The sequence below is a fragment of the Apteryx rowi genome, unplaced genomic scaffold, assembly GCF_003343035.1.
Source record: "Apteryx rowi isolate R43461 unplaced genomic scaffold, aptRow1 scaffold_6, whole genome shotgun sequence".
Classification (NCBI taxonomy): Eukaryota; Metazoa; Chordata; class Aves; order Apterygiformes; family Apterygidae; genus Apteryx; species Apteryx rowi.
The window spans coordinates 1,400,293-1,420,868 of record NW_020450871.1 but is presented as its reverse complement, the minus strand read 5'-3'; the positions used below and the strand labels follow the sequence as shown (position 1 = coordinate 1,420,868).

The 20,576-nt window shown below is 41.9% G+C and overlaps 1 protein-coding gene across 9 annotated transcripts in view; it reads right to left on the bottom strand.

Annotated features, from left to right (window-relative positions):
• The window catches only part of TOM1L2 (target of myb1 like 2 membrane trafficking protein), a 39,729-nt gene that overhangs the window by 13,511 nt on the left and 5,642 nt on the right, over positions 1-20,576 (bottom strand). For 7 of the 9 annotated variants that reach the window (XR_003256223.1, XR_003256221.1, XR_003256222.1 and 4 more), the window contains exons 5-12: positions 17,958-18,092; positions 16,805-16,963; positions 15,967-16,083; positions 13,181-13,314; positions 10,698-10,746; positions 9,297-9,420; positions 8,168-8,285; positions 6,075-6,150 (exon numbers count right to left, since the gene is read on the bottom strand). Coding sequence is in view for 6 of the 9 variants with exons in the window: in XM_026083023.1 (XP_025938808.1) it covers positions 6,075-6,150; positions 8,168-8,285; positions 9,297-9,420; positions 10,698-10,746; positions 13,181-13,314; positions 15,967-16,083; positions 16,805-16,963; positions 17,958-18,092 (912 nt within the window). In the remaining 3 variants the exon portion in view is untranslated. Of the gene's footprint in view, positions 1-2,663; positions 3,000-6,074; positions 6,151-8,167; positions 8,286-9,296; positions 9,421-10,697; positions 10,747-13,180; positions 13,315-15,966; positions 16,084-16,804; positions 16,964-17,957; positions 18,093-20,576 lie in introns of those variants that run through there. The other 2 variants (XM_026083028.1, XM_026083027.1) reach the window with 2 other exon arrangements.

Genomic DNA, 20,576 nt, shown 5'->3' with positions numbered 1-20,576 from the left:
GCACGTGAGCAGAGCAACAGATCATTTTAGCCAAGGAATCTAATCACATAAACCTCAATAGCTGCCCAAATTCAGGACAAGGGGTACAGGAATTACTTGCACTAAAATGTGGTCACCTGATGTTAAAGACTGTGACTAAGAGCTGCTGATACAGACCCTTACATGACACCTGCATGACTTAAGTTACTAGCAAGAACCCAGACCTTACAACGCAAACAGATCTTTTACTGAAATAGCTTACATAACATCCCTAAGTGCAGTAACTCACATTTGAACCAGGAGTGTTTTCCATAGCTATAATTATGTCTACACTAGTTTTGTAGGCATTGCTGCAGTGGACACAGGTGTAGTTTGTTTCTTCACAGCCCTGGCACCACACTGCTAGCAAAACTGAACTGTAAATTAAACTGAAACAGAAACAATGCTGCCAAATTCACCAGGAGAATATGCACTGAGCCCTGAATGAGCCTTGCTCTGCAAAGGCACGTTGGTGAACTGAGATGCATGGCAAAGAAGTGGGAAGAACTCAACCCTAAGCTTAAAAGTACCATGGTTTGGAAGAATATCAGGTCACAAGGGATGTGAACACCACGTTGGTAGGCTTTTTTGAGAGGAAGAAAGCTGGAGAATATCCTTTCAGTGGCCTTACTGTTGTACGGGCACAGTGTCAGCTCACCCCTCTTTCCCCCCTCATCTCAAAAGTACAAAAAGTTATCAAAGAATTTCAACATCAAGTTCATACCTGGGATGATAGTTATTCCACTTATATTGCAAATGCTATAAAGTTGTATTAATAAATACGGTTAAGAACTACAGCCAGTTAAGAGAGAAACAGAGTTAATGATTAGTTTGGTTTTATTTTAGATATTTCTCTTTCCTATTTAGCATACAAACAAGGGTGACAGGCTTGTAGGAGCAGTGACTGGCTGGACAGCCAGACCCCCTTCCCTCCCCAAATCCGTATGCCTCCATGAATGCTGCAGTATCCTTCTTCCAGACTGAATAACCACAAGCCAATGAACGAATATTGTGTTTGTTTTTTTAATAAAGCAGTGGCGTGAGTGGTGTGAACGGCAGGGTGCCAACTTCATGCTTCCCTGCTCTTGTAAACAGTGGAAAGGCAAAGAAGAGGAACTAACTCAATCACTGGATTATTCATTATGGATGAGCATCTAACAGTGGTACAGTACATCTCTGGCTGCAACAGAGCCACTGAACAGCAAGAGCCTCTGTGAAGCACAGTCAACAGTATCAGAGGCGAAGCAGGCACCGCTCATTTTACAGCTCTTTCACTCTCATGTTACGAGCTGCCGGTCTCTGACAGACACTGAAATGAAACTCTGGCTCCCAAGGAAAGGTACCTGAAGCTGGGTTTACCTACGTGTGCTAACAGGTACAGAGCTGCTTTTGGGTGCTTGAATAGGCAGGCAGATATGACTGCATATATATATATGCACGTATCCGAACACTGTGCATGCACCAGGCATATTCTTCAGACAGATTCACAAGATGGGCCTCAGAAATAATCTGGATTAGACCTAAATCTAAATGAAAAGTGTTTGACAGAGTTGATGTACTCTGATATTATAAACTCTGAATTTTCTCCATCCTAACCTTGGGATAGTTTTCTCTTTCTAAGTATTGGGAGATTTAGTTTGGGAATTTCAAGGTGCTCCCTGGCAGTATTCCCATTCCATAGGCCCCTGATGCCCAGTCCCGCCATGCTGCACTGCAAATTTGCCCCAATCCACAAGGGAACTGTGGACTGCAAATTTCTTAATTCAGCTACAGTCACAAAGACTGTCACAGAAGGACTTTCAGGGCTTTGTACAGGTAGGTCACATTATTGGTACTATTTTCAAACACCTAAAATGATGGATTATATAGCCCAAGAATTCAAAACTGGTCTTAAAACTTGGCTTTAAGGCTATTTGTTACCTCCTTTCTCACTTCTGCACTTGAGACATGCTTTTGAACTTTCCTCTACAGGCATGTTGTTGAACAACAATTTCAAACAAGGTCAGAACATGCACAAATTCAGTGATCTCCAGAAGCTTGAATTTTACCAAAACACTGGCATCACTCAGCATAGGAATTAAATCCTTAGAGTCAGAAATACTATTATACCTTTTGGAGTCCGAATTCTAATGCCAGCATAATTCCCTAATTGAGGTGGAAGATGTCAATCTAGCTAGGAGTCCTCAGAAGCAACCTAACCTTACTCAAACCAAGTAAGTATGATCCCACAACCTCCACGTTTCTTCCAGACCATGAAGTTAAGTGTTGCCAGAAGGGGCTGCTTTAAAGGCATCTAGAAGGTGTCCTCTTTATGAATAAGTTACATGAGACTTGTGTTTATCCCTCGAAAAGTGGATACTGCATAAGTAAATCAAGACAGTACAAGGAACCAATAGGATCCCCGGGCCTGTTCTGAAGATGATCTGGGCTTCTGCAAATGATTCATTTGGTTACAGGCCTTTGTGCAGGATAAACCAGTAACTCGTACAAATATTTCTCTTTGTCCCAGGTAACGATGTAGGTGGGAAACAAACTCCTTGTACTGTCTGATTTGAGGTGGTTCAGTAGGGTGGGATGAGAGGTGAATGGAGGATGGTTATTCTAGGTAAAAAAGGACTGGGGTGGGCAGTAGGAATCGCTTCACTGGTGAAGTCCTCACCATTCCTTGTGTAATTAGCCACTTGTCTATGGGCTCCATGTCTGAGTTCCCACCTTTATCTCTCCTCTGTGTTGAGAACAGAAAGGTCCATAAAGAGAGAAACCACAGCAACACCCATGATAAAGTAATACAACAGCAGCAAGTTAAAAAGTGCACATACACATAGATATGCACACACACACACACACACACACACAGTAGCTTCTGGCAACAGCCACATTCCCATTTGCTGCCTCTCAACTCTGTCCATGGAGGAATAGGCTTCACCGCGACCACTTCACTTTGTATAGACAGTTTACAGAATTTTAGCACTTCCTCCCTACTGTTATTAAAAAAAAAAAAAAGCTGATAAGAAGTGAGGCTAATGTTTGTCATCTTCTTAGAAGAAGAGAAAGTGAAAGCTACACAACTTACTAAAATCAGTCAGACTTCACCGAAAACCCTACTATAAGGCACAGTGGAATCTCCCTTGTCTATAAAGCTGTAATTCACAGCATACCTTAATTACCCGCTTGATCTCAGCAGCCAAACTCCCAAACTCTGCCTCAGACTCTAACAGTAACCTGGACAAGGTCCTGGGTTACATGCTCTAGATGACCCTGTTTGAGCAGGGGGGTTGGACTAACTGATCTCCAGAGGTCCCTTCTAACCTCAACCTTTCTGTGATTCTGTGATTCTGTAATATGACAGCTTTAATGATGGTGTCAAGCAGAAGGGTAAGTTATCACAGTCTCCTGAAGTGTTTTGGCAATCCTTCAAACTGCCCGTCTTTAAAAGCGACGCAGGTTAAAAGGACTGCTGACAATGCCAGTTCCCCACGGCGGCTGGCGCAGGTTGCAGACTGTGCGGCACAGCGACACAAAGACTCTCAAGATGGTTTCTTGTTCTTCACACCACATCCCTGAACCAGGGCCATAGTGCAGAGTCATCTCTGCAGCTCCAGAAGGACTTGCTCAGAACCGGCAGAGCTTAGCAGTTCCAGCTCACTGGCCAGAACTGGGCTGGCTCTACAGAGCCACTTGTGTGTTTATGTACCTCACTCCAAATATCCATCTTAAGTGGGACACCTCTCCTGTCCACATTACAACAGATAATGGAGAATCTGCTGTAATACCTTATCTACCATTTCATTACTTGTGCTGAGGAAAAAAAGGGGAAATCACTCCAACTTTATCCGCTACCTGTACAATGTTAGAGAATTGTTTCTTGGACACCTCTCCTCCCAGTTATGATCACACAACTTCTCTGTGGCAAGAAAAGCAATTCCCAACATGGAAAAGCAATATTAAGAAAACAGTGTATTTTTAGCTTGTCTTGTTTCCAGCTGCTAAATCATATTAAAAGACAGCCAATGCCACGTGACCAGCCATCTCTCTGCAGACCATTCTGAGAATGACTACGTTAGAGATGTTGGATGTGCTGAATTTTACCACTGGACAACTGTGCTGAAACAAGAAGTGTGTGAAGAACGTGTTGCAAAGCTTTTGGCTCCTCCCTAGGGCTGTTCTTAAATTAGCTCTCTACCCAAATTAATGCATGTCTTTCATTTACTGAGTACTGCCAGATTTTTTCCCACACATGCTGGGGCTGGTAACTTTAGGAGAGTTTAATTTTTATTTCCTTTAAGAAGAGACACCCATGAGCCTCACGACACTTGATAAAAAGTATTGTTTACCAATTACTGAAAGATTACATTTCCAAACAAGCTATTCTGATTACATGATACAGTCACCAGGACCTTTGAAAAGAGGCTGAAAGTCTGAGCTACAACATCTCAGAGCCCAAAGTTCCACAACCCATAAAGTGTCTGCTCCAAAATACTTTGACCCATCAGATTAGCTTAGACACAGCCCTTTGAACTGACAACACTTCAGGCAGAGCAGCAGCTACACTGGTGTGAATGACACGTCACACTGGTGCCCCAAGCAGAACTGGCTGAGAACAAAAGTGTTAATAAATAAGGACATGACCCCAAGGCCACCGAGGGAATACAGCCTCCTTGACCAGTAGCTAAATGTGAGCCCCTTTAGCGCTCGCTTTTGGTTAGCTAGGAACAAAGAACAGCTTCTCAAATCCTTTCCAAGGTCCTCCCAATAACACAGCACAGCAGCTCCGTGATACAGGGGGCTTGGGCTGCAATGCTGGCTTCAGGAATTCCTGTCTCACCACCCTAACGTATTTCTGCCCCCACCTCCCCATGCCTCCCCTCCTTCCCTCAGTAGTGCTGGCATGGGTGTTTGTGGGGCCATCTTGGAAACTGCTCACAGGGCTGACCTGGGTTACAAATCACCTTTTTTTTTTTGCAGGATGCCAGAGACGGGAACAAGCAGATAGAGCAGCAGGGTGGGGGGATGCTCCATCAGAAATCATTGCTGACACCCTGTTATCACTGAACTGTGGCCAAAGCAGGCAGGCAGCTGTGATCTGACCCCAGCTGGCTCTGAACACAAATTCTCCCTGGCTCAGAGCACAGGCTGCCAGGCATGCCAGCTGCCCAGAGCACTCCCATTTCAACTTATGAAAGAACCAGGGCGGGATCTGCCAAGGGATGGGGAGGCAATTCTCCATGGAGGGAGGAGTGTGCATGCTACACTGGCTCTCCCATGCTCCCTAGTGGTCAGTACAGAGCAAAATTAGACTAGGAAGAGGGTCTGAACTTGCTCAGTCATCTAAAAATGTGCACGGATTACAACAGCTGAGTACAAAAGAACAGGAGAGCTGTAAAAAGCTGGGCGGTAAAAAGGGGTGGGGGGATGATCTGCAAACTCTTTTCACTTCTACTATCACCCAGGTATCCAGACAAAGCTGGCCAAGCTCTCCCTCTTAGACAAGTTTCTAGTGTCAGCTGCTGAGGTGACTGTTCATGTGCCTCTTTTGCCCACACAAAGTAGCAGGGTGCCATCCCTGGGAAAGAACAGACTGCACGCAAGGGCAGTTATGGCAAGGCATGTGAAGCATTAAAAGTCTACATAATTTCTCTTGCTGTAACTTGCTCATGCATCCATGCACTTAGAGCAAAGTCTAGCAGATTTATACCAACTGCATCAACTTTCATAAGCAAAACGAACCAAACAAATGCACACCAGTGCTCACAGGCTGTTCACTACTTATTCATTTCAGCAGAGACTCCAGCCAAAGAGCTGGACCCCCTAGGCAAGCTGCAAGAACAGAGGAGCATTTACCCACTATGATTTTGAAGTTTTTTATGCTGGTGTGCTAAGCAACAGCTCTCTAGAAATCATTACTGAACAAGTACTTGCTCCTAGATATCAATTTCAAAATAGCCAGTACCAGCATGTCACTGGAATACAGAACAAGAAGCCTTAGCTAAACCAGCTGTCTACAGCTTGGATTCCAAGCACAGCTTCAGATAACAAAAAGCAGAGCAATGACCTACCCCTCCTGTGTTCTGTTTTCGAACGTCCAGGGCAGACGCTAGTCCTTTGACAGCTTGCGGATCCTCATACGTCACGCTGAAACAAAGGAACAAACCATGGAACTGGACAGAAGTTCAGTCATCACCCAGGCAGAAAACACATGCTGCTCTGATTTATTCCCCTTGAAATCAGAAAGTACTTTTTTTCTGTTAACAAGCCTTAGAGTGCACTAAGTGCATTCCAAACAGAGGAGTGTGCTCTGTATAAAGATTATTCATCAGTTTCAGACATGATAAAAAAAAGGATGTTTATAAAAAGATAGAAAAAAGGAGTAAGACTGGCATTATGGGAGAGGTAAGCAAATAGGTTATGAGATACCATCTGTGTGTCCAGGGGAGCTAGCAGGGGAGTATGAAAAGAGGCCTGATTAGAGATTAAGTTTTGCAAAGCTTTGATGATGACATCTGGAAGCTTGAACTTGATGTGTGCAGGGAGGAGGCAGAGGGAGACTCGAAAACAGTAACTACGCACTAACGTAACTAAGCAACTACAGTAAAGGGTCCAAAAAAGTGCACTCAGTTGGTTAATCACTGTCTATTTACAGAGGCTGGATTTTTAAAAAGCTTCATAAACTGCTAATGAAAAGGGACATATAGTAGTCAGGTGACAGAGGCAATAGCATCATTTTTCCTCCAAGCACAGTGGTGAGCCATCAGCTGAAGCAGATGCCAACACCTGCCCATAAATCAGCCCCTGGGAGGAGCCGCGTGTCTGAGCAGGAGGAGTGCTTTTCCCTTCCAGCATGCTGGCTTCTCCCAAGCTCCGAGCACAGCACCCAGAGGCTCTCACCTACGCATTGCAGCAAGTCACACTCATGTCTTTACTGCCCTGCTGTTGCTCCATTTACACCGTGTACAATCCAAGGAAGACAGAGCAATCCTCCCTTGCAAAATCATGGACTGATGTGTGCTCCTTGTTCTGCTATCTTGCAGAAGGAGACAGAGGCGCAGTGTGGGAAGACTAGTTTCGTGCTTCATTTAGCACAAGAGACAGGGGGACCTCCATTAGATCTCTCCTCAATGCATCTCCTTTCTGACTATACCTTAAGGCTCTAAGACTGAAATCTCCAGTGGTAACGTACTCCTCTACACAATAGCATGTCTTCTCAACACTGATATTACAGCTGAGGCAGCACAAACAGCTATATTGATGGTTGCAAATGGAAGATCCTAATCAACTTGCTGGGTGAAGTTTTCCAGAGCTGATCTCTTCACAAGGCTGATAAATTTTTGATAATCTGCTAAGGTCTGTGCTAAACTACTCAGCAACATTTCTTGTTTGAGACAAGATATTGATAATGTTCTGACTACCGGTAGCCACTACATCTTCTGGAATTTGAAACCAGGAGGCAAGAAATAATATATGAAAGAAAAATACCTAAGAGTGTCTTTTTAATGAGTCTCACTTGAGGGAGATCAAAGGATTTCTAAATACGAGCTTGGATTTATTTTCCATTAAAATAATTGGACCTATTTAATGCCCTTGAAAGTGCCAGATTTGCAGCTCTAGAGACTCAAGTCCTACACGTATAAACAAATTAGGGAGAGCGTGGCAGTCGGACAAGCTACACTGCCTTCACAGCCTGAGAGCGCCTCACTGCTGGGCCACAGGGAGAGTTCAACTGGATGGTAATTCCTTTCCCAAGCCCTTGATGACAGTAATTCAGTCACCAAAGAACTATATCCATGACCTTCAGGTGAAGGCCCATTTTGCTCCTACATCTCAAGCATTGACCAGGCAGATGGGAATACATGCCTTTTTGAAAGGAAGCATCTGCAGAAATTAAAGCAAGTTCATTTCCGAGTTTCCAGTCAGCACATTAACCAAGAAAGTCAAGTGAAATTACTCAGCCAGTCAGCTCTAACGCAGCAAGAACTTCCCTACTTGCTCATGCTAATAAAGCCCAACAGCATAAGGCCTAAATTAAAAGCACAAAAACATACATCAAAACAACTTTTTTAGACTGGAATGAAGTAAGGAAGTCACAGGTTTATGCCGCTAAAAAACAGCAATGCCATGACTCAAAGAGCACTAAAAACAAATTCCAACATACTTCTTTCGCTGCTCAGCCAAGGAACTGCCTCTTGTCTGTGCAAACATGTCGAAGTCATCACGAGGATTACAGTGTTGTAGAGAGCTGAGTGTGCCACTGACACTGTTTGTACCCAAGTCTGCAATCAGAGGCAAAAGAAGTGAACCAATGAAATAGCAAACCATACACAAGCACCACTTTCATGACTGTATAGGTTAAACAAGAAGTTATTAACAATACAGGACAGCTATAGACAGCATCTGGTTAAGACTTGTGTTGCGCTGAGCACCATGTATGAACAATTCTCTACTTCTGCCCAGAAAAGGCTAGTGGCTGCTAATCATCACACCATAACTATTTCTGACCAAGCTGTCAACATCTGGAAATTGGTGTTCAGCTGCTGCCAGTCTCATCCTGAGATATTTACTATTCACTAACATGGTCCAAAATTTTGGGCACAGATTCTAGTCTTCTCCACAGCATTGTCTCTTAGCTATTGACTGTGAAATCAACAGTTTCAAATCAAGTGATCTGATATGGGTGCAGTGCTGAAAGAGGTGAAAACCTCAAGAACGTTCACCAGGCTGATTTCATGGAGAGCTGTGCCTAAGCAGAAATAAAGGGAGTAGTACAAGTTTCCCATGAATGAGAACCTACGTCTGTCTCCTTTCCTCCACTCTTTGCTCTGGTTAATACAGCACACCCCTTGTGCCAGGCTGGTTCCTAATACAGATCGTTAAGGTGCAGAAGAGTGGAAGAACCTTCCTAATCCTGCAAGCCACAAACCCAAACCTTCCTAAGGCCACACGGCAGTATTAATCACTGGAGAGCCAAAAGGAGGAGAATCTCCCTGACCCACAAGTGAGAGAGGAAAATACCTCCTCCTGAATCCTAGCATTCCACTGTGAGAAGAGCCTCCACTCAGTTCTCAGGTGGGTAATGGGGACCTCAGCAACAACTCAGACTTGCTCCCACACTCACACAGCTGGATTACCTAGCAGCCTCGGTGACCACCAGATGGGCTATACTGATACAGTACAAAACCGCTGGAGAACTGCATGCAGCTCGAGACCCACAAACTGCCCTGGCCTTGACAAGTCCATGCACTACAGCCTAATGCTCATCAGCACTACTTAGATCAGGTACTCACCAAGCCCTGCGAGCTGTGAAGAAAGTGAAGATGGGGGTGCTGAGGTTCCGACCATTGGGCTCACTACAGCTGGGGAGCCAGGACCCAAATCTATTAAGTTGTCTTCTGTCACTTCATTCAGGACCTGTTGGGAAACAGATAACATAGCAAGTTATGCATGCCAGAGATTTCTTCCTGCAGTGCAATATTAAACACCAAAAGATAATGGGTGCTTCCTAAAAAGACCCCTTTGCAAAATGCCAAATGGCCTAGTCACTTAGCTCATAGGGAGCTGAGTGCAGAATAAAAAAATATTATCCTTCTGGGTCAGCCTCTAAAAATCCTAATGGGTTCCACAGCTGGCTCAGTTCAACCACTAGGCACAACAGTGGAACTCTCCTCAACATTATCTACATCTCTTCAGATTTGGCTAATATGTCTTCAGTTCTGCACCTCTTTCAGCACTGGACCAATATCAGACTTAAGACAAACTTAATTTGCTACCATTTTCCACATTAGGTATAAACTGTTTCCAGAAATAGAACTTTGTTGTGATTAAAGTTACAATGCAGAGCCTGTGCCGAAGTTTGCATTGCACTGCAGTGGAAGTGGCACTCAGGCAAAGTAAATAGAGAAAATTGTTAGAAGAGAGCAGAACAGAACATGTCATAATGCCATGTATGAATTCATCATGCACTCAGATCTTGAAGACTCTGCTTGTCTCTGTTCTTCTCCCTGACGAAGAGGAAAAGGAACTAAAAAAAAAAAAAGAAGATTCAATGAAGGATGACAGAAGATCAAAGTATAAAATAGTCTTCACAGAAGGAACAACTAGAACTATAACACTTCATCCTGGAAAGGGGGTACTGAAAAAAGAGATGACAGAAATCCCTAAAATTATGAATGGCATGGAGAACATGAATTTTAACCACTGTATTGTAAGACACAGTGAACAAGAATTAGGGGATCATATGAAATCATTAAGTGGCTTGTTCAAATGTAAACAAAATATTTATTACACACAGACACACAAACATACATAGTGTGTGTCTGTATACACTCACACACACACACACACACACACACACATACATATATATGTATAAATGTGTAGTTAAACTGTGGAACTCACTGACTAAGGACACTGAAAGCCCAAAGTTTGCACAGATTCAAAAAGCAACCAGAAAAATTAACAGATGAAAGAAAATCTATCAAGGGTTGTAAACAAAGATGTCACTTTTAGCTTAGCATCTTCCTGAGCTAAAAGTTGTCACTTCAGCTTTGCCATATTCTTCCCCTGATATCCACTGTTAGTCACTAGAGGCAGGTTACAGTGCTGGACAGACTTTATCTGACTCAGTATAGCTATACTTCTGGGAAGTTGTTGGTGTAACTGATATAATAATGGAGTTAGGTACTTACTCCATTGCTGGCATTTTGCGTTGAACGTCCTGATCTGTATCGTTCAAATCTGTTAAAAAATATAGATATTAAAAAAAAAAAAAAAACAACACTGACAATGAAGGCCACCAATAAACAAGGAAAGATACAGGTTTATAACAAAGTCATGTCATGCTTGCTACTGAACTTACCTTTCCTTGGTTCAAGAGGGAACCTTGAAAGCTTTAATTCCAAGGCAGTACAAAGGGAGGATAGTGTTACAGAAGTTGCTTTCTTGTTTACAGGGGGTATTAGGCTGATTAATCTGATTTTGCAGCACACAGATGCACAGAAAACATTGTTGAATTTGTATTTTTTTTTCCATTAAGTGCTTCTTGATAGACTATTCTGTTAGCCAGGGGACAGGAGGAACTGCGACAAGAATGATACTCCCAGCTAAATAAGCTGAGCACCGCAGTGAGTCTTACTCCCACTTAACAGCTCCCCCTTGCTGCAATAAATGTAAATTAGAAGCCATATGCATGCTAGCACAGCTCTACCCAGGCGACACATGGCAAGAGAAACAATACTTAGCAAATTCATTTCTTAAAACATTCTGGGTCAGCTCAGAGATGGTCAGAGCCTATGTCCAAATAGGTTGGTATTTTCCAAATACCAAAGTAACGATGTTAGATAAAAACCCCACACTTCTTAGGGGAAGAAGTCTAGCTAGTCAAGATCTGGTATCTTCTCTATTTCTTCCCCAACAAGCCGAACATGTGGGGCCCCAAACCTAAACCCAGCCTTTATGTACTCAAAAAACATGGGGAACTGCTTCCTCCAAAGGCCGGTCAGAAGCATCATGACTTCTCTAAAGTTAGAATTTTTCCTCATGTAAAACTAGTCTCACATTTACATTCTCTATTCAGTATAAAAACAAAATACTCATATAATCCTGTGGGTTTTCTCCAGCTAGACAAAATACAACTGGGAATCTCAAGCAAATTAATTTTTTTTTCTTAAAGTAACAGAGGAAACTGCAGATTTAAAAGGCTGCAAAAATAAATTCAGGCCCAAATTTCAATTTAGAAAACTGTGGGTGTCTAGTATTACTGGAAATCCAGCTCTCCTAGCTGGAAAGCTTAGACACCTCCTACCTCCTATTTCTCACCCAAAGGCTTATGAAGCATTAGTTCTTTTACATCCAAAGCTCCACCGTGAAGGCCAGAGCTCCTGCTTGAATCACTGACCCAGTTTGGTAGCCATGCTAGAAACCAGTGCGATGAACTTGGAACGTTAGGAATAATGGAGGAGGAATTGGAATTTATTGAAACACTCAGACCAGTACAGCTATTCTACAACAGACAGCCTGCTAATATTGTTCAAGTTCATCTTTAAGTGTATAATGCTTAGAAATATATTAGCCCCTGTCAGCAAAGTTGCAGATGAAGGAAAGGGGGAAAAAATATTAAGGGTGACCAGATCGAGCCTTAGTGACAGTTTCACTCTGCAACTTGTAGAATCCTACTCGTGCATGAAACATACCACTTCATACAGTAAGTCAGCATTTGCTACAAAGTTTGCCCCAATCTTCTCTGAAGGACCAAATCAAAAATGAAATTGAGGCCACTGAGTCTTCTCTCCACCCTTTGCGGTGACAGCACAGATTCAGAGATCTAAAGTCTAATTTATTTTAAAAGGCTTTAGAAACAAAGCCCTGTGCCAACAGCAAGGAACAAAGGCTACTCTTTAGTGCTTCACTCCCCAGGCCTGTCATTAAGGGGAAGATTAAACTTTCCCAAGACTGCTGTATCACGTGTCACCTACTGCAGCAGATGTGGCTGACAGCGCCTTTGTCTAATACGTTCAGCGTCCTGTGACCCAAGTCCCGCCCCTGGGGACCATCCCCACAGACCAACTCTCCAAAACCTCAGCTCTGTGCAAGCCAGACTTCTCCAAGATTTTAAGTGTTACTTAAAAACAAAACCCTTACACATACTAAGGTCACGTACACCTCAGCCAGCTCCCCTTGCACCAATACTGGAACTAGAAACCTCAGAGATCAGAGGACAGAGAGAGCTCAGAGGAGCCTCCCCAAGCCAGGAAGCAGCACAAGCATTTGTGCAGAGCCTGAGATAGGAAGTGAAGCTAGACAACTACAGCTACACTGCTCTCAGTCCCAAGCCCCTACAGCTGTACAAGACTGCACAATAGGGGCTTACAGACTCAAGTCTCAGCTAGTTCGGAGAGTTTTGTAAAATGATGCCCTGCCTTTTACAGATATGCCCTAAAAAAAATTCAATGGCTACAATAAAAAAATCTTAGTATTAAAAGAAATAACTGAAACTCGAAACTTACTATAAGACACCACATGAAGACTTTGTAAATGCTTTCTGTGGTTTGGTTGCTCTGCATTTTGTTAGGTTGGACTGTTGGCCCAGATGGCCATTCTGTCAACTGACTTATTTCACATTTATGTGAAAACCCAGAACAAGTGTAAATAGTTGATGGAGAAGGTGTCTCACCTTTCGTATCTGAGGAAGACGTTATTTAAATCATCATTCACATGCAGCAGTTCCTCTGTGACTTCTTCATTGGAAACTCGTGAGATAAGCTCCACAATTCTTTGCTGCATAGCTCTACAGGTTCGGTTCAGTTCCTAAGAAGAATACATTGTGCACACATATTCTGATAAGCAGCTAGCAATAAGTAGATTTAGTTGAGCTCTGTTCACAGCCAAACATATCCCCCAGCTGAGAAACACTAAGACAAGTCTATCTTTGGATGATTAAATGTCACTCAAAAGCACATCTAATCAAACATGCCCTTCAAGAGATGATGGCCTAAAATCTTGAGAACCTATTTACAACTCAGTGTCCTGATTCTTCTTTAATTCTGAGCACTTCAAAAATAAATATCTGTATTTTAGTGATCTGTTTTAAGAATAAAATCTGTTAATACAACAGCTTTCCAGAAGAGAGCTTTCAAGGAAAATTCAATCTGCTCTTTACTGTCCTTAAAAACTAAAAGATGCATGTTGTGGAAAAAGCAGGGAAGGAAAAGTTCACCAAGGCTACCACAGGTAGCCAAGTATGTGCTAGACACCAGGAGGAGAAGGACTGGGAACAGCAATCTTACCAGCTACTGAGATGAGGGTGAACATGCAACAAGGAGCAGGAGTATGAAAAGGTAAAGATGAGCACCCCCCACTTCAGTACTGAACTATACACAGAAATGCTCTCTTCAACAGAGCAAGTCCACAGATAAGGGACTGCAAAAAGGCAGTGAGGCATATCAGAAAAAAATTCTAAAGAATACAAAGCAAGGGGATTTATTTTAGAAAACTCTCATGCCAAGAAATACGGGTTTAAGTTTGTCTAAATGAGAAGTTCTTGTGCTTCCAGGACATCTCTTCCATCACCAATAATTTGGTAGAATTCTTCATTCCTGTTGGTCTGAAAGGCCTCAAGACCAAAGGTCAAAACCGGTATGTTGGGGAGGAACTACAAGAAGAAATGTTACATATGGCATGGTGCCACTGATTAGGCCCACGGTTTTACTTCAATAAGCACTGACATTTCAACTAAAGCATGTCCCTCTGTCATCTTCCACCCCCTAGCTCCACTTCAGAGCAAAAATTCAGCACTAAACAAGGATGACTTGTTGGTACACAACCTTCGGGATGAAAGCAAAAATGTGTTTGTTTTCCTTGCTTGGTCTGACATCCTAAGCTCTGGATAAATTTCACCTAGTGCAATCCAGCTGCCTTAACAGCTTGAGGAATGTGTTCTCCAATGTCAGTTTTGATCCCATCACTTTAGAAGCAGATTGTGACATTTCAGAGGTTTGTTTGCTGCCATTCCGAGAGGGCTGACAGTACCTATCTATTCTGCTCAGAGTTGGCTCTCTAGCAAGCTGTTTACATTTGATTGTTGGGGAAAATGTCAGGAATTATTTAAGGAGGATGGCTATATAAACCTCAAAGCAAGGAGTTCTTGCATACAAGCACGCGCTCACAGCTTTCAAAAGGCTAACCATTCTTTGTCATCAAAAACAGGTTCTCCCCAGCTCTGTGATCCAGATTTAGGATGCATCAGTCAACGAAGGGAACAAGTTGGAATAAAGAATCAATGCTGTCACTCCGCTTCACAGTCAAGTTCTTTCATCTTAAAGTTATGCTGTAAGGTTATGCTGTCAAGATGTTAGTGGTCATTTCTGAATGCGAGCGAATTGTTCTGCACTGTTTTGGTCCAACTTGGTTTCCTGGAAGCTTCTTTTGTTTTGATCAGTCCAACCCAAATGGGCAGTAACTGAAAGGCTCTTTATTGCAAAGCCTCTCATCAGCTGCCATGATGGCTCTGAAACACACAATACTGCTGCATGGGAGAGACCAATTTTTGGATTGATTTCAAAACCTGATGCATCACAGAGAACAATTCCCTGCCTTCCTCCAAATGTACTGCTGTGGGAGCCCATACTCCCCGCTGGAAGATCAAGACAGCAGCCTATTTCTGAAGCTATGGAAAGGCAAATAAAAAGGTAAGGGCAGCAGCTGGCATGCTAGATCAGAGTATTCCTCATCTATTTTACATTTGGTACAGATCCTTTCTTCAGCCAATGGCACCTCCAGCTACCACTGGCCTGGGGAAGCAGCTACGAAGCCCGAGATATGAGCTCAACTAAGGAAGTTACCTCTTTTGAGATAACAAATGCATCACTGGATTCAGACTTTTCAGGAGAGAAAACTCTTTGATTATGCAGTCTGATCCTCTGGACAGGAGTCAACACTGGGAAAAAACTCTGCTACATGGACAAGAAAGCACTGGAATAGGTTACAAGGGAAGTCAGGGAATCCTTGCTGCTGGAAGCTTTAACAAGTTTTTTTAATACTGAAAATAAACATCACATTTAAATGAAAAATGGACGTGATGAACCTCATTTTGTCTCAGTGAAGCAAGCTAGAGTTCCATTTACAGTCCTGTACCACTGCGGTCCTAATGTCCACTAAGCTGAAGACTATTTCAGTTCTCACTGCAGAGCTAACATCTTTAGATTTTATCCCATACAGTTAGTGAGAGTTTAAGCAGACCACAAAACAGGACTAAGATCATCTCAGGAATTTCACTTAACTGGCTGCAATAGCAGCCAGCAAGCATGAAAAACATCAAGTGATGAGACTAACTGGGGTCAAGTATAGTCCACATGCATTATGTAAAATTCAAGGCATTGAAGTGAACTACAAAAAAACCTAAAAAATCCCCAAACTCAAGCACAGAAAGCATCAGAATCAAATTTGCTAGGAAATCATTACCTGGAGTAACTCAAGATCTGAGGAATCCTCTTGTCCAGGGACCATTTCTGTCAGCATTTCAGACATCACTTTTGTATTCCCACGAACAATATCCAGCTCACTGCGCAGCCGGGCAATCTATATTGGTGTAAAAAAAGATACCAAAATACTGCATAATTTTTTGGCTTTAAGCAGATCATTTTCATGAACTGGCTTTGTGATACCTCTGGTTCTGTCTGACTTGATATGTGAGGCTCCAGATATTCTAGTGAAAAAAAAAAATAGGTAAAAGGTTTAGCCAGGAGATAATTTTAGAAAAAGAGAAAAAGAAAAGAGCTATTTAGGACTGTTCATTACCATGACAAAGCCAGATGTGCTATGCTCATATGGAAGTGGAGGCAATTGAAAACAGCAATGAAAAACAGACCTCAGTTGCAGTATACCTTGTGTGCCTCACTCAAACATAGGGCAAGATAAAAGAACTTTTGAGCAGGATCTTTGACTCTGAAGTTATTATTTTTGTATACAGAAAATAAGATCCTATTTTATGGTGTTTGCTTGGGTCTTGGGGATGTGAGCTTAACTCATTAGAAAGAAATGGAATAACTGTTTACCTGCTGCACAACTGCCAAGTGGATTAGTACATCAGATTGTGAGGTTTCAAAACTGGTGCCATTAAGCCATACATACAAATCTAAAAGCTAGATTTTACAGTATAATAGGAGGAGAGATTACTATGTAGAATCAGACCTAAGACACACCCAAAGCCAGAAGAGATAAATTTGAAGTTCCTCTGAAAATTGGTTTCTAATTTGATTTACTGAAAGAATCTCACTCAGAAGAATCCTCATCCCAATACCTGTTCAGAATTAGCAGTGATGGGACCAGTCACATTCAGAGCTGGGGCCTGAGGAGCAGAATATGCCGTTGGAGAAGGTGAAGAGTAAGAACTGGTGCTCATCCTCTGCTGGGACTGTGAATTGTGCATATTTGCTGCAGGATCAACTTCAGGAACACTCTGTCACATCAGAAAGACAGGAGTTCAAAAGCTGAATGGTGACAGCACTTGCTTTGTCAGCAACCTCAGGCCAAATATGTTCAAATATAGAACTTAATTGCACCTCATGGAAAAGGTCAGTGTAGTTACAAGAACAGACTGGCAGGCCAGCCCATAAACAGAGAGCTACAACAACAATGCGTGCCTTTATCTTCCGATCCAGCCCACATGCATTTAAGTCAAATTACCTTTACGAGAAAAGTAAGAAGCAAAATAAAAACAGGAGCCAAGGATAAGTAATTATAAACAATTTTAAACTAGGAATTAGGTTGCAGGCTTACAAAAAATGATGCAATACATAAACACTGGATTTAATTAATCTTGGCACAAGAATTGTAATCTTTCAGTCTTTGATCACTTGCATTTACCACTTCAAAACTTCATTAACTTGAATTTTCAGAGTGAATAATCAGAACACCTGTGATCATTAAGTTACTTCCTAACTTTAGTTTTGTCAACTTTACAGACCTGTCTTTTCAAAGGTGTAAAACACCTCCTGTTATCATGGGATCAGTGGGAGATTCAGATTCTATACACCTTTAAAAGACAGGCAGGCCTCTGTTCAGAATTATCACTAACAGGACCAACTACACTCTCAGGAAAAAGAAGCAAATCTCAATAATATATCCTGCTGGAAACTTCCTGAGCAAATTAGCAGCATTTGTATGGTGGTTTTGTAAAACAAGACAAATGTACAAACCTCCTCCAAACTCTTTGCTCTTTTCAAATTGATGTTTGACTCAAGAGAGGACATTCCATTAGCTTATCAGCCTGTCAAATGCAGCTGCATTATGCTTTTCCTCCATTCTCTTTCACTATTAAAAAGTCCCACCAGGACTAAGTTCTGCGCAAGTTTAACAAGTCAAACTCAGAGAAAAAGCAGGAGAAAGAGTATTTACCTAACTATTTATATGTCTCTGGAAAATGCCCCTGGAATTGCAAAGCTGCAGCTTACCCTCTGTGGTGTGTGTATTGGAGACAGAGCATCGAGATCTGCCATGGGAAACTCTATGCCTTTCCTCTTGAGTTCTTCATAAATATGCACTACTCCGGTTAAATCAGGGCTACTTCGAAAGGCATCAGCCCAAGCCTGGAAAACATGAGGGATTATCCATAAACCTTCCAAATGAAGTTCCTGCTCCATCCTGACCTCAGATACTAACTACAAACGCTTTCATGTATTTCAGCCTCAAAGGGAAGCTGTAACTATTAGATCTGGTCTAAAAGATCCTCCAAATATTATTAAGACAATCACATACACACTTTATATGAATATAAAATAGACAGGAATCCAGTGCATAGTAGCTTTGTATAGCCCTGGCAGCATCAGCATCTGTAATTGCAAATGAAAGCCTCTTCCTACCTTTTTACTTAGCACTGATTGCATGCTGATCTTTTCTTGCGTATTCTATGGCCAATGACCCATGAAAAAAAAATTTGTATGAAAGATTAAATTGATCTAAGCAAAAATAAGGTCAAACAATAATCTTAGGTAATCTTAATTTATTTTATGAAACATACTCATTTATTGCTGAAGAAAAACCATAGATGCCAAGTTCTCTACAGTATTTTATTTGGACCAAACTTAAATAAAAAGGGTAGTCTCTGAGGTTCTTATATTGTGAAACATGCAGTCCCATGAGCAGCAGAACTAATGAAGCCTGGATTCCTACAGAGCATATCCAACACTTGGACACCCTGGTGTGACAGAAAGAACAAGTTTAAAGAGAGAATTTCCCACAGCCAAAACACTCATAATATCTCTCCTGTATGAATTCTCTGGTGTCTAAAAAGACTTCAGTTCACACTTGAATTTTTCCTTCAGTGGCAGTACTAAGTGTTTCCCTTCTCTAGCCAGCCTCCTGTGTTCATGAAACTTCTAGGAACATAGTGTCTTGAAAGACTCTACTGCCTGTCACTTTTGCTGGAAATTAGCCAAGGTATTAAAAATTTAAGGGAAGGAAAAACTGAAATATTATGACTCAGTTTAAAACAAAATATCCTCCCCAAACCCCCACACATGTGAGGTAGAGTATCACTGTGTCAGAGAACTATTGAGAGAAGTATGTGTGGGCTCTGAACTTAATTCATTTAATCATCACTTTTAGACTAGTTCTTTGACTAGTTTTATTTTAAAAGCTATCTTTAACCACCTTTCACACTTGAGAGGAGGGAAATCAAGGATAGCAAAACAAAATAAGAAATAATTAATATTTAAACTTATATTCCTATTCTGTTCAGTCCTAGGAGACAGCATTTCCCACCCTATGTGCCTAGGAGACAATCCATTATCAGTTGCAAGCTAAGAACTCTGGGTTTGCTCCTCAGATCTGTTAGAATAAATCATCTGCATCAACTGTTCTGATGCTATACAGAGAGCTTAGGAGACTTGCCCATTGTCCAAAGAAGCATGTGACACAGCTGAGACTGAATTCAGATCTTCTAAATCCTTAGGCCAGACTATCAAATGTAGATGGTTAAGGATGCTGATGTATAAATCCCACTCAGCACCTCAGTGTGCAAACAGGTTAACTAAATATCATTGCAAATCTGCCCCCTAAACCAGTGACCATCACAGGACCATTTTTTCCAGTGTAAGACACTTTTGAACACATGTACCCTCAAAAGAATTTGGCATGCCACTAAAAATCTCCCAATGCTTTATCTTTGATGACAGTGCTCAGCTGCTGGGCAGGAAAGTGTTATGAACTCTGAGGATATATGCCAGGTCTTGCCAGAGGCACAGCAGTAAGCATATTCTCAAGGCCTTTTAGCAAGGTGAAGAAGCAAGAATAACCAATATGTACGATATGCTAATTCATGTATACTGGGAAATAGGTTGAGAAAGTGAGATGTCCAACATCTCAAAACAGTCAAGCCTCTAGATAAGAAACTGCATGGAAAATTTATCTATCCTTCCTATGGAAAATCCCAGGAGTACAAGAGCTATATGGTTGAAAACAGATGCTGTTTGTACAGCCTTTTTCCATGCTTCCAAGTTTGTGCTATTAATCCTCTCATTTCTGTACTTATTAGTTCTCTGATATCAAATTGTAAAAAGCCTACAGAAGAGGATAAATGTAAACTAATGTTAGTGGAGCAGAGCTGAGAAGAGATCAGCCCTCTGGAACAGAGTTAACTCCAATTGCAGGGAGCTCTAAAAGCAAAGTCTAAGTTGAGCAAAATGGTCATGACACATGGGATATTCTGGGTGTGCGTGTCCATAGGGCAGATGAGATGAGTGACTGCAATCACTTTTCCCAACTTGTCAGGCAATCTGAAAAACAAAGTCCCCTACCACCTCCAGCTAAAGAGACACCAACAGAACCCACCCACAGGCAACCTCCATAATTCCCAGACTGTTTATACCAAAAGGCATTTAGTACCCAAACAAAATGAGGCTTTTAGCTCTGCTGCATAAAGCCTATTCAGATAAAGCTCTGTTTAAATACACTGGGGCAATGACTGCGGCTTTTTGGTTATGTTACAAACACTGTTCCATTTTAGTTCCATTAATGCCTGGGAAGTGTATCCAACATCCTCTAAAACACTGTAGCAGAGCAAACAGTACGGA